The sequence below is a fragment of the Acomys minous genome, assembly GCF_964271855.1.
Source record: "Acomys minous genome assembly, chromosome: 12".
Classification (NCBI taxonomy): Eukaryota; Metazoa; Chordata; class Mammalia; order Rodentia; family Muridae; genus Acomys; species Acomys minous.
Genome location: NC_140493.1, coordinates 46310700 through 46324807, shown reverse-complemented (window position 1 = coordinate 46324807; position 14108 = coordinate 46310700). Strand labels below are relative to the sequence as shown.

General features: G+C 38.5%; 1 protein-coding gene across 3 annotated transcripts in view; it reads right to left on the bottom strand.

The window, feature by feature from the left end:
- EFR3A (EFR3 homolog A) overlaps positions 1-14108 on the bottom strand; it is an 85960-nt gene that overhangs the window by 51152 nt on the left and 20700 nt on the right. The window contains exons 2-4 of one of the 3 annotated variants that reach the window (XM_084750708.1): positions 8443-8585; positions 4651-4727; positions 135-262 (exon numbers count right to left, since the gene is read on the bottom strand). In XM_084750708.1, the coding sequence (XP_084606834.1) occupies positions 135-262; positions 4651-4727; positions 8443-8533 (296 nt within the window). In that variant the 5' untranslated portion in view covers positions 8534-8585. Of the gene's footprint in view, positions 1-134; positions 263-4581; positions 4728-8442; positions 8586-14108 lie in introns of those variants that run through there. The other 2 variants (XM_084750709.1, XM_084750710.1) reach the window with 2 other exon arrangements.

Genomic DNA, 14108 nt, shown 5'->3' with positions numbered 1-14108 from the left:
AGTGGTTATATGGGTCTCATATATGAGTGCAAAGTTTTGTTCTCTATGTGTTGTTTCTGCCTGACTATCTGGCACAAAATTTTACAAGATGACTTTGCTTAGATAGATTCTCCTTGGATAACAGATTGCCTTACCCAGACCGGTGTCTGACAACATCCCTGCTCAGCCTCTCTGCCAGATAGGCACCTATGCGATCGAGCTTCTCAGGCGCAGACACTGCATAAAATGTCAGTTTCTCCATATCAGCTTTAACAAGGCCATCCTGAAATTAATAATGACAAGTACATGATCTACATTTTCTTATTTATTCATGTATGCATTTAAAGTGTTGCCTGATTTACATGTCATCTCTGAGAACTGTAAATTAATACACATTTATGCTGAAACATCCTGGGCATAAACTCCTTGGTGATAACATTAAAAATTCTACATCCTCAGGACTTTTAAAAAGCTAAAGAAATATCCAACTAAAGCAAAGTACTTAAAGGACCTTCACAAACAATAACCGTCTCTAGAACTTTCACTTATATAGAAGTAGCTAACAGTATGTAGGCAATGAAATATATTTTACTAAAAATTTTCAAACAAAATTTGCTTCAATTTAAACGTTTCAATATATACCACAGTGAACATTCATATAGCTTCCTCTCCCTCTCCAGAGCTGAGGACTGAACCCAAAGCTTGCTTAGTAAGAAGTCTACCAAGGGACTACATCCCAATCCTCACATAAAGCTTTTTAAATGATTCAAAACTTACTAGTATCATAGAAATCTGTTGTAATTAATCAATTGAAATAGATTCCGAACTGTGTTTAATTAGTATCACACATGCCTGATTTGGAGCAATAAGACTGTCATCTTTCCCTGTCTTCTAAGGATGACACCAGTCATTCTTTGTTTCTTGTTTGTTTTTTGAGACAGAGTCTCTACATTGCTCTGGCTGGCCTTGAACTCACACATATCTACCTGCCTCTGCCTCTGAGTACTGGGATTAAAGGTGGCCGCCACCATAACCAGCCCAATAATTCTAATCTTAATGCAAGTGAGTCAACTATTACCCTCAATTTCTTGGCTAGGTATAGTCTAAGTGAGCTAGGCAGATATGTACATGACGAAACGACAATGAACAATTTTGTAAGTCTGTGTTCTCACCTCTCTCTGGCCACCTGACAGTCACTGGCTGTCTCTTTAGTCAAGTTACACAAGCATATTTTGTACTTTCTCAATTTTGCTAAATCTTGCTACTCTGCAGGCAGACTGCCACTCTACTGTGCATGACTTCCTTCAGGCAGCTTGTCTCTGAGAACTCTAGGCACTCTCTTCTAGCTCTCAGCTTCCTCTAAACACCCTTCCCATGCCTTCTCCAACATGCCCTCCACAAGCTCTTCAGGGACGGCCTGCGATGCTTCTATCGTATGGAGTATCCTTTAGCTCACGGTGCTTATCTTTACTGTTATATTGTAGTACATAGTTAACCCGTTTATTAAACAGATACTCAGTGCCAACTACATGCTAGGCACTGTGACATCACAGAAGCCATACTCGGCAAAGAACTATATTTGCTCAGTGAGAGTCCATGAGAACTGAGATAGGTCCTACCTACTAATTGCTTCCATAAGAAGATACATGGAAATTATAGGAAGAAATATATTTGAAGGCAGGGACTAGGGCACATACACTTCTCTATCTAAGCATCTACTGACTGAACTGCTCTGAATACATTACAAGATACTTGTGTTTAACAAATATGACAACTGAGTAGTATTTACCACATGCATGTAAAGTCCGTGGAAATTGTTTTTAAAATCTATTTTACAGATGATTGCCGGTTGAACAAATAGTATCTGAATTTTTGACAAAATATGATTTTTGTAACTACCCCTCAGTTTACCTGTAACCAGCTGCATTACAAGTGCTCAAGACTCAGCAGTTAGTATCAGTTACAGAGAGTGATTTAGACACCTTGGCCTGTCTTCGTATTACTCCACACTCTGCCCTCTAGCTGGGCTTTATTTAACAGCTATGTATCCGACACTTCTCAGGAACACAATTATCTGAATATTCAGTCTATTTTTTGTGGCCAAAAATTTAACTATCACAATACCCTATGGAAGGACAATAAGAACCTCCATTTGGACAGTCTAACTGATCAATTTGTCTTTACAGTGAATATATCTAAGTTTCCATGAATTTTTCTGAGTCTTCCCCACTTGTAAGGAAGACACTAACACCTATTTCTCTAGCTGAGGACATTCTTCAGTGATTGGCAGATCTTACTTCTGAAAACGCTTCCCAGAGAATGCCAACACACCATGATACTTTCTTACATTAGAGGCAATGTTACTACCACCTGCATCTTACTTACTAATTTATATATGACTTAATATTTGATATGCTTGATGTGAATCAATGGGACTCCTTCTTAAAAGCAGATACCATGTCTTTCTGGTTTTCTCACATGTCACAAATCATCCAGGATAATTGGGAGCCAATTGTATTTATGGCTAACTTCCTATATACAGCTGATCACTTGAACAGATTTTAATCAAAAGTAGTACTTATCAAGTTTCAATTAATGTTAACATAACCAAAAGATAGTTGTACCATTAAATTTTTTCTGGAAACCAATTTGTATAAATTTTATAGCCACTTATCAGAAAGCTAAGGGAGCCTTGGAAAAGATAAGCAGTGTCCAGCAACCTAGTCCTGGAAAGCAGTCAGCCTCTCTCTCCTACATATTCCAATTGATTTATTATCAAAGGTAAAATAAAGCTCATGCAGTGTCAGGTATATTTTGGCATTTTGAGGCAGATTTCATTATATAACCCAGGCTGGCCCCAAAACTCACATTCCTCTTGCTTTGACCTCACAAACGCTGTAAGTATAATCACATACCACCATAGCTAGCGTCTCAGTCAGGGACTCTATTTTTACAACAAAATGTCAAAACCAAGAGCAACTTAGGGAGGAAATAGTCAGGGCAGAAACTCAAGGCAGGACTGACACAGAGGCCATGAAGGAGTGTTACCTACTAGCTTGCTCCACGTGGCTTTGTTATACCATCCACAACTTCCAGCCTAGGGGTGGCAATGCCTTCAGTGAGGTGGGCCTTCCACACCAATTATTAATCAAGCAAATGCTCCATAGGCTTGCCCAGCCAATCTGGTGGGGCACTTTCTTAATTGAGGTCCTCTCTTTCCAAAATGACTATAGCTTGGTAAAGGTGACATAAAGCTGGCCAACACACCTGGCTAAAGACTACTTTTAAAAAAAGACAAACAGTTTCTGTCTACAATAGTCTCTCATTATCCCAATTCTCTCTTAAAAAAAAAAAAAAAAAAAGCAAAGCCTGTCCCTAATTATTGCTTTGATCTAAGCTTAGATTTCATTTTCTTTGTCTTTCTTTTTTTGTTGTTTCTTTTTTTATTAATTTATTCATATTACATCTCGATTGTTAGCCCTTCCCCTGACTCCTCCCATTCTTCCCTCCCTCCCACTTCCCCCCTTCTCCCCTCCCCTATGTCTGTGATTGAGGGAGATCTCCTCCCCCTATATATGCTCTTAGGATATCAAGTCTCTTCTTGGTAACTTGCTATCCCTCCTCTGAGTGCCGTCAGGCCTCCCCATCCAGGGGACGTGGTCAGAAAAGGGGCACCAGAGTTCGTGTGAGAGTTAGATCTCACTCTCCACTCAACGGTGGAGAATATCATGTTCGTCGGCTAGGTCTTGGTAGGGGTTAGAAGTTTACTGCCTATATTCTCCTTGGCTGGTTCCTTAGTTTGAGGAAGACCCCAGGACCCAGATCTGCCTGTCATAAAGTTCTTCTTGTAGGTTTCCAGGACCCTGTGGATCCTACTATTTCCCCATTCTTCCATGCTACTCTCGCCTAAAGTCTCAATAGGATGTCCTCTCCTCTGACCCATTTCCTGATAAGTAAAGTTTTTCATGGTACGTATCCCTTGGACTAGTGTTTTGATATAAGTGAGTATATACCGTTTGTCTCTTTTTGCTTCTGGGTGAACTCATTCATTATGATAATTTCTAGATCAATCCATTTGTTCACAAATTTCGGGACTTCATTGTTTTTAATAGCTGAGTAGTATTCCATAGTGTAAATGTACCACAGTTTCTTAGTCCATTCTTCTACTGAGGGACACTTAGGCTGTTTCCATGTTCTCCTATTATGTATAAAGCAGCTATGAACATGGTTGAGCATATGTTCTAATCCCAAATTGGCATTATTCTTATCTATTCAAGCGGCACTCTGCATTTTATTTCTCCATCACATTTCTCCCACTGTATTAAATTTACTGGTATTCTATTGATATTCTTATTAAATACAGAAACCACTCACTGCTGAGTTGCATCCTGAGCACACAGTATATGGCACAGGATCCTGAATGTTTGAGGAATGCTGCTAACCTATCTAATGAAAGAGGACAGCATGCACCTATCATTTCAGATTTGTACCTAACGTCTGAAAAAGGGTAAGCAAACAAACGGCATGTAAAAATTAAAAAGAAAAGTTTGATAGTTCACATAATGAGATGTGGGGCTACAAGAGAAATGAAATTCGGGGAACCTTAGAGAGGTCAGCAGGGGGCAGAATGGGTCAGCAAAGAGAAGGATCAGTAGATGTAGATCAAATTACTTTTGGATCTTCAGGGAATATGTTGTCCACCAGGCGTTTGTAGCGAGGACGCAGAGCAGAGCAGCAGCAGCACACTCCTGTTTTTTAAAAAATTAAAAAAGAGAGAGAATAAAGATTAATACTGTAAAATAACTAAAAAATTATGTTTCTGAATACTCACTGTCCATTTAAAGATAAGTTTAAGCTTGCATCAAGAGAAAAGGCATGTAAATTCAAAAATAAGGAAGTAATTTTTTTCTTTTCCACAAAAAAGCACAAAACAAAACAAAACAAAACAAAACAAAACAGCAGTTGCTAAGACCACATGAACCCACACCCCCACACAAACCTGTCAGGTTGTTGGACAAATTCATGGGCCACACGTGCCTTTATCTTCTGCCCACCTCCAACCTTCATTTGATGTCTCCTCTACTTCACTGCAGCCGTAACAGTGACCCTGCTGTTCTAATACGTTAGGAACCTCTCCTCTTTCCTCTGCCTAGAACACAGGCAGCTATCTAACTCCTCATTTAAATCTTTGGCCACCCTGATACTGTTCTACTTTTGTTGAAAGTGCTTATCAACCAACATACTAAATAACTTTCTGAGTGTGCTTACTGGTATCAATAGCTCCCCTTCACCAGAATATAACTCAGAGGAAGGCAGAAATTATTATTTTGCTTACTGGTAAATCCCAAGCAACTGGTCTTGATCCAGGAGGCACTAGGGCATTTCTTGAATGGGTGTGTGCCTCTGGCTCAACTATGCCTGTTGTTGCACCTTCCACTTCTGCACCTAGTTCAGAAGTCACATCTTACCTGTATCTTTTTCTATGGCTTCCTAGATGCTTTCCTAGTCTCCTCCTGTGAGGCCAACATAGGAATGGTATTGTAGATCACTTTTAGCAATATTTTTACACTGATGCTTTCAAGAGCTCACTCATATTGATTAAATATGTAAAACTGTCCTTATATTTTATAGTATCCTTCAAACCTATAGCCTTCCTGTTACTAACTATTCTTTATGCTTCGCAAACAACATATTCCAAAATAGCGAATTTTTCAGTAGATATATTCTAGACTGTGAAAATATGTCAAAAATAAGATGATCTTTAAAACTAAATAGCAAAGGAAGCAAACATTGGAGAATCTGCAACAAATAAAACAATATGCCTGTCTTATAGCCTTCCATACAAACAAAACTAACACACACACACACACACACACACACACACACACACACACACACACAAAGGCATGAATGACCTAGAAGACAGGACTTCACCCCAGTCCTGTAAATGGCTATATGACTTGGGTAAGGCACTTCGGCTATTTGGAAAGAACTGTGAATGAGATGGACCAATTTTCTTACTATGCACACCAATAACTTAATAGGAATTGACTTGACATACTGTGAAATAGTTCCCCTGACTTATAAGCTGAGCTACGAAGTCTGGGTCACTATGCATTTACATGTATTTAGAAACCAAAACAAGAGACAGAGAACACTTACATAGACGAAAACATGTTCAGTTAGCAGAACCTCTGCAAAGGATCAAGTAATACTAAATTAGAAGTAATTTTCTGAAGATCTCAAATAAAGAATTGAAGTATGTGCTATTTACCAATTGTCAGTTGACTGTTCAGCATTGGCCAAAAATCAAAAACAAAAAACATAAACACAAATACACACATAACAAGAACAATCCATAACAGTGAGCCTAGGTTTATAATAAGTGAGACCATTAAAGCAATGATGAAACAAGAGTGCATCTGAAGATGATCAACCCTCATCCTTCATATCAAAAACTACTGTGAACATAGCACTCAGCATCCCTAGTAAACAAGGCTTGGTTATCAGTTTTGCTTCACAGAGCAAGAATCTGAGGAGCAGGCAGCAGGAGGTGGGAGAGGAAGGAAGCTGCAGAGCTGGCTCAGTCATTAAGAGCCCTGAGTCCTCTTCTAGAGGACCCCGTGTTCCAATCCCAGCACCCACATGGTAAATTCAGTCCCAGGATCCAGCATCCTCTTCTAATTTCCATGGGCACTAGATATGCACGTAGGGCACAGACACACATGCAGCCAAACACTTATGTTTATTTAAAATAATGAAATAAAAGTGGGTGGTGATAGGATAGGCCTTTAATTCCAGCACTCAGGAGGCAAAGGCAGAGGCAGAGGCAGAGGCAGGCCTATCTCTGTGAGTTCGAGGCTAGCCTGGTCTACAAAGAGAGTTCAAAGACAGCCAGTTCTATAACACAGAGAAACCTTATCTTGAAAAACCAAAAAAGAAATAAAAAATTTAAAGTTAAAAAAGTCTATAGCAAAAGAAATCAGTAACTTGGTCAACAGTAATGGTTGGATGAGAATCCAGTGTTTAAAATTAAAATCCAGGTTCTTCCCTGCACTGCAGATACAAGAAAATATGAGAAGTATATTTTTTGAGGAATTTAAAAACTCATAAAAATAGCAGATAGTTTAGGAATAAAAACTATCTGGGCAGTGTATCAGATAATATTAAATTGTTCAAAAGGTTTTTCTAATAAGAAAAAAATCCAAATAACCCAAGCACTACAGAGTTAAAATTTCAGATTAACATAAAAAATAATACTTAGACCCCAAAACAAAACAAACATATGAGTACTGGAGACAGGGATTACAGACAACTAAATTAGCACAAAACAAAATCCTATTTCTGATAAAAGTCAAATGTGTACCACTGTCACTGCCACACAATCACTGAGGTGCTGTAATGATGATGAAGCCAACAATCTGGTGAGAATAGGCACATGGCTGCCCAGCACTAATGGAAGACCAAATACAGTCAGTGACCTCAACTTGTCCTGGCAAAGGATTGGCAGTGGAGCTGCAACAGGTCCTAATGCCTTAAGTCTCCCACACATTGTGGTACTGCCTTTGAGAAGATTCTCAGCAAGCTAACTTCACTTACACAGGCACTTTCTGATAGTACGCACTGCTGTTAAGAGAACCTAAAAAATAAATTTGAATTTGTACTGCAAACAATAATCCTGGTCCTCACTTTGACAAAGCCTTGACCTATTATGACTGCAGATGAGAAAAAAGGGAAAGTGCAAAAGACAACGAAGCCTCCCGCCAGGCAAGTAACTTATCTTACAACACCAAAGACCTCACCTTATAGAAACATGATTTGACCAGAACAATTATCTACTTTAATTAATTACTTAACTAAATGTATATTAAACTCTCAGTAAAGTCATCTGAAAAAAGATAACTATTATTAGTGACAATGTGAAAGCAGTTTCACAGTAAGAGGAAGCAGGAGAAGACAGAAATCTTATAGAGAAAACTGGCAATAGTGCCCTCTACCACGTCTCAGAGCAAGGCTCATGGCAGCCGATCTAACTCAAACTGCAGAGCAAGCCCAGCCCAGACCTGATGGCTTCAAACAGCAACTGCCACACTAATTCAAGTAGCACTTTCTTTCTACAAACCTTACTGCAGTATGTATGTATGTATGTGAGATAGATATTTCTCAACAGTGAAGAATGTACTGCCATTAGGGAAATGAGTAATCAGAGACCAAAAACTTTCTCAGAAAAGCCTCAAACAAGCTTTCCAACTATTTATATAAATGAAAACACTCACATAAAGATGACATAGGAATGAAATCAGCTCGAAAAATATCAATTTACTCAAGTTTCTGAAAATTATATAAAAGGCAATATAAGTGTGGCAATTAAAATTACAGAAGCAACTATTCTAAATAGTCAAATAAGAGACTATTGTATGTATAAACTCGGCAAACATGTAAGATAAGAATCACTAGACCTACTCAGGTAAAGACATGTGGATGAGTCCCCTGGTGAAGTAAAGTCATAAGGTTTCTCCAGCTCGGCGGCAGGCACCTGAACATAGTCCTTCATGTTGCCAGACTGTTCTCTAGTCCATCTTCCTGCTTCGTGATCCTGTGGGCTGCTGTTGAGGAAGTACCTGGTTCATTTTACTGCTAATTAATTAACAGAGCACAGTGCTCCAGCTTATCTAAGTTCTTGTTGACATTAAATACGAAGCTATCCAGAACTTGATAATATCCCTATCAAATTCTGCTAAGACCAATTAGCTTTAAATAAGACCTTAAATATTTGTAGTGCTACTTTAATAAAACTGTCTTTCTAGAATTCAAATAAAAAGTAAGCCTACTTGTACGTCTTTTCCTTACAAATCCTTCCCCTTGCTGATCCTAGTGTCTGATCCCTTCAAACTCACCAAGGCCTAGAATCATCTATTTGAACTTTTCCAGTGTTCTTGTAAAAGCAAAGAGATTATGCATATAAACAAACAACAAAACAAAGCAAAGCAAAAATGTCAAGTAAACGGAAGTGTAAAAAATATGAATTCTTTGATTAACTCTATCTTGGCATATAAATAAAGCAAAGAGAGGTGTTTGGGAGGGTTTGGAAGGAGGAAGGGGGAATATGTCATTATATTATCTAAAACAAAACAATTTTAAATAGCCTCTTTTTGTCTATAGTATGTTTGGAAGGCTCAAGAAAAATAGCTATACAGATAGGTCAAGCATACTAGAAACAGGAGATTCTGATCTAAAATAGAGTCAGAATGCTGGAGAGATGACTCAACAGTTAACTGTCCTTACTGTTTTAAACATCAGCATTACATATCAAACTGGCTATCCTGTACTGTAACCACAGCTCCTGCAGGAAAGTCTATTTTCCAGCTACCTGAGCAAACAGAGCATCAGGCTCAGGGAGAGACCTTGCCTTGGAGGAATAGGCACAGATTGACTGAGAGGACACTAGATGCCCTCTTCTGTTCTCTATGGACATGCTCACACTCTCACACACTCATTTAAGAAGAACATACACACAACAAACAACAAACAAACAAATCACAACAGGAAAAAACAAAACGCAGGCTCGGGCAGCATATTCTCATACTATGTGGACAAATTTATGGACAATCTTGAGCCTAAGGGAGTGAACCAGAAAACTACTAACTACCTCTCATGATCATAAGTTCTAGAGAGATAAAATAAAAATGCTTGTCTTTTTGTTGTGTTGCTTAAAAGTATCTAAACCTTTATCAAGTGTTTTCAATTATTTTTTATAATGTGTGAGAATTCACTCATATATTTAAAGGCTAATATTTCATACCATTTAGGTATATGCTCATGTGCGTGTGTGATGGGTGCATGCCTGTGCAGGTGCACCTGTATGTCCATGCATGTGGAGACCAGAGAACAATTTCAGTTGCTGTTCCTCAGGTGCTGTCTACCTCTACACGATTTTATTTCTTTTGAGACAAAGAGTCTCACTGGTCTGGATAGCACCAAGCTAGCTAGAACAGCTGGCCATCAAACCCCTACAATCCTCCTGCCTCTGCCTCCCTAGCATTACATGTGTGCCACATATTTTTTTCTTTGTTTTGTTTTGTTTACACATTGATTCATGGTATCAAACTTAGGTTATCAGGAATGATGAGATGGCATAGAGGTTAAGAGTGTATATGCCTCTTCCAGAATGTCTGAGTTCGATTCCTTGTACCCACATTAGGTAGCTCACAACTGCCTATAAGTTCAGTCCCATGGGATCCAATGCCTCTGGCTTCTTTGGACACATGCACTTATGTGGATATGATCCCACACAGATACATATACAGAATTTAAAACAAAATAAACTCTTACCAAAAAAAAAGACTTGGGACATCAAGTACTTTGCTAGCAGCCTTCCTACAACTCATACTTTTCAGTGGAAACGGTCATGACCACCGATCTGCCCTTATGCTCTGTTTCTGTCACGCCACCTGTACCGTCACACTTATGCACATCCATGTCCATCTTTACCAGAAGATCAGCCCCTCAAACTCATGTGGGACATTTTGACATGGAGCAAGCATTGACAAAAATGTTATTCACCAAATGAACAAGGACACAAAGTTAACTGATTTTTTCAAAGTATGTTTAATGCCTGCTGCTAAACGCTGCTAAATTCAAGTTAGTAATGATAAAGAAACTTTCTCTTCACAAAGTATAACCAAGGAAGAAGAAGAATTACCAGACAATATACTTTCTCCAATAAACAAGTAACTCTGTCAGCTGAGTAATTTTTAACATCCCAGGTTGATAAAATTAATAACCAAGATGAAAAGGGATAAACTTTTTATTGGAGGTTTTTAAAGTGTCATTACTTTAAGATCTCCAAACCTATGGTACCCAAAACCTTTTAGACGACACTGCTTAAGCTAGTCATTATCTTCTTGTCAAAACAAGAGTTGCCTCATGCAATCAAAATAGGTCATCTCACAGTCCTATTCACCCATGCCCCTTTTCAGTACCTCTTGCTCTCTTGTTCTGAATTTATTCTTGTTAATACTACACTTCAACACACATTTGCACACATGTAAGAATAATACTGCATTAAGAATAAGAATTATGGAAATTCAAAAGCTAACCCCCTACCTGACAGTGGTCAAAGCTTAAGTTTTAAAGGGAGCCATGAGCATTTGAGGAGGGAGATATCCAGTGTTAAACAGACTGCATAGTCATAAGAACCACAGAAACTATGAACAGAGGGAAAACACGTCTGCAGTCAAGTAGGGTCCTATGAGGACCCTGCACTTCAACTGGAAAGCTGAGGGCTCAGTGAAGAATGAGCAGGACTGAACTACAAGAATTCGTGAGGCAGTGAAACACAACTGCACAGAATCAGAACAAGCATGATGGCTAGGGTGGTCCAGGGAAAAATCAAAATGCACATTCTAGAGAGTCATGGCCTTGAAAGGAACACACCCCAAAGAAAACATGGAAAGAATTTGGTAACTATATGTGGGGTCAACAGACAGGAAAAGAAACAAAGTATTACCTTCAGGAGTGTGTTCCTTTGAAAAGGATTTTAATCCATTAGAGGAGTATTTTATTACAAGTTTTTCCACTGTAATTATGCACCACCTCTTCTTTCCATCTCAGTTTCAGCACTTGGTTCTTATTCCAGGCAGGGAGGGCGGTAGTGCAGTGAGTGAAGGAAAGCACCAGCTGGTTAGAAGATGGCCTCCAGGACACTGCAGCTCTTTGCTCACAAGAAGGAAGCAGGTATAAAATTCCTGCACGCTTACTTTCTCAAACTACTCTGAGACAGGTGCCAACTGCACTTCTTTTTAAAGTTAGCTTTTCTTCTTTAGTCAGCCAGCTACTGATCTATATCCAACAATTCTCCCCCCATATTACTGAAATTTTAGTTTAAAAAAAAAAGCATTGGGTACTAGAAAGTAATTAAAGGAAGTAGGCATACAGATTAATATCTACATCTAACTTTGTACAGTATGCTCACTTGAGATTTTTAAAAATACTTAGCAGAGGTACCCAATGACAAGAGCAATAAAATACTGAATAATCCTAACTTTGAGAAAATAATACAACATATTTTATTTGAAAACTCTCAGAAACCATCATTTGGTGAAAAATCAACGGATGAACTAAAGTCAAAAGATAGAATTTCCTTCTCATTTTGTCTGATGCTAGCTCTGTCTGCAAATGAATATGTAGGGATCCAGTGAGTGACATAGAAACTGGAGCAGAGCTGTGGCCAGGACAGAAAAGCTGCCAGTCTCTGCAGCACCCAGTGCATAGGTTGTGGCTCACTCCTAATTCTGAGAGCATGTCCCTGAGCCCTGAAAGTCATAGACCAACTTCAAATATGTTGGGTGGCAGTCATGGCAAAGAGAGTATGCCATTTGTGTCAAGAGGTAAGTAGGTGGTTAATTGTGTATGTTTTTTTATGGCATGTTCACTATAATAAACTTTTTTTAATTTAAGAGGTAAGAAATTACACAGAGCTGAAAACTTTGTGTGTGTGTGTGTGTGTGTGTGTGTGTGTGTGTGTGTGTAAGTAAGAGGGGGCTAGGAGAGAGAGATTAATGTCTTCTACATAATGTTAACAGCACTATTAGAAGTACTAAAAGAATTAACATTCTCTCAAGTGTAGTTGCTTATAGCAGTTAAGTAATGTTTTTCTCTAATCCAAGCCACTAAACATTGCAGAGTTGGTATGTTTAAGGAGAAGGTAGTTCTGTAATTATCTAATTACCTAAAATAAAGATTAGGAACCATGATTTAAAAAAAAAGGGGGGGGGGAGGAAAGGCAAAGGCTATAGAAAATTCATGTTGGAATCCCAGCACTCGGAAGGCAGAGGCAGGTGGATCGCTGTAAGTTCGAGGCCAGCCTGGTCTACAAAGCAAGTCCAGGACAGCCAAGGCTACACAGAGAAACCCTGTCTCAGAAAAAAAAAAGAAAAAATAGAAAATTCATTTTGGAACTAAAAAAATGAAATATTAAATACTGAAACATCTATTTCAGTCACTAAAAATCCTGGCTAGCAAAAAAAAAAAAAGAAAAAGTAGGATGAGGAAACTACCCATTAGCATTAAAAAGAAATATAATACAGAGTTAGGGCAAGCTGGAGAAAGTTGAGGGGAGAGCTCCTTGTCTTTGGAGTATATACCAACACAGCAGACTCTGAAGCGCTCCTCTGGAATTTAGCTTTTAGCTTTTAACTTCTTAGAGCAAATCTTAATAAATACAAAAAATCCCAAAAGTAGTCAAAAATATAGCTACTGATAACATTAAAATAAGAGGCAAAGTGTGTATCCAATGGCTGGCGACAGCTTCCTTTAATTTGAAAGACCAAAGAAGATGAATGTACAACTTTGCCTTTATCCAACCTGCTTACAAGTCATACACTCCTATAAAAGACTCTTCAGTTTTCTCACTCAGCGCACATGCATGAAGCACACATACCTTGGGAGTTTTCCTGCCCAGAACTGAGATTACAAATCCATACTATTATATCTGCTGTTTTGATGTGGTGCTACGGACTGAACTCAGGCCCTCACTCTTGTACAGAGGACCCCTTACCTGGGAGCGATCTCTTCAACCCCACTCCAGGGATTTCTAAAGTGGTTTCTACGTTAGTACCTGGACATAAGCTAGCAGCTCAGGAATTCTGACCATATTAAATAGATTGGACAAGACTGATAACCTTATGACACAGTCGGAACTTTCCACAGCTCTAAATTATACCTGTATATAAAACAACTACATTATAAAAAAGAAAAAAAACTATAGTAACAGTCTCACAAAAGAAACACAAATAGTTCAAAGTAAAGATGCTAATAATACTGCTTATCAGGGCATACCTAATATTGAAGGACTACAAAATGCTCACAATAAATTCAAAATACTCATAAACAACAATGCTACAAGGTCAATACAAAGATGCCCCTTAAGTCCAAAACTCAGGGTTTCAAGGTCCTAAAGTAACCTAACATTTTGAGCAGCAGAGAGTGTTATTGATAATTATGTTGGGACCAATGACACAGACTTTGGTCATCTTAGGCAAACCAAGTCTTGAGATCATCCAATTTATTCTTTTTAATAAATACTGAGAAATTCCTAAAGGAAATGAATAAAGTAGTCAAATTTTTAT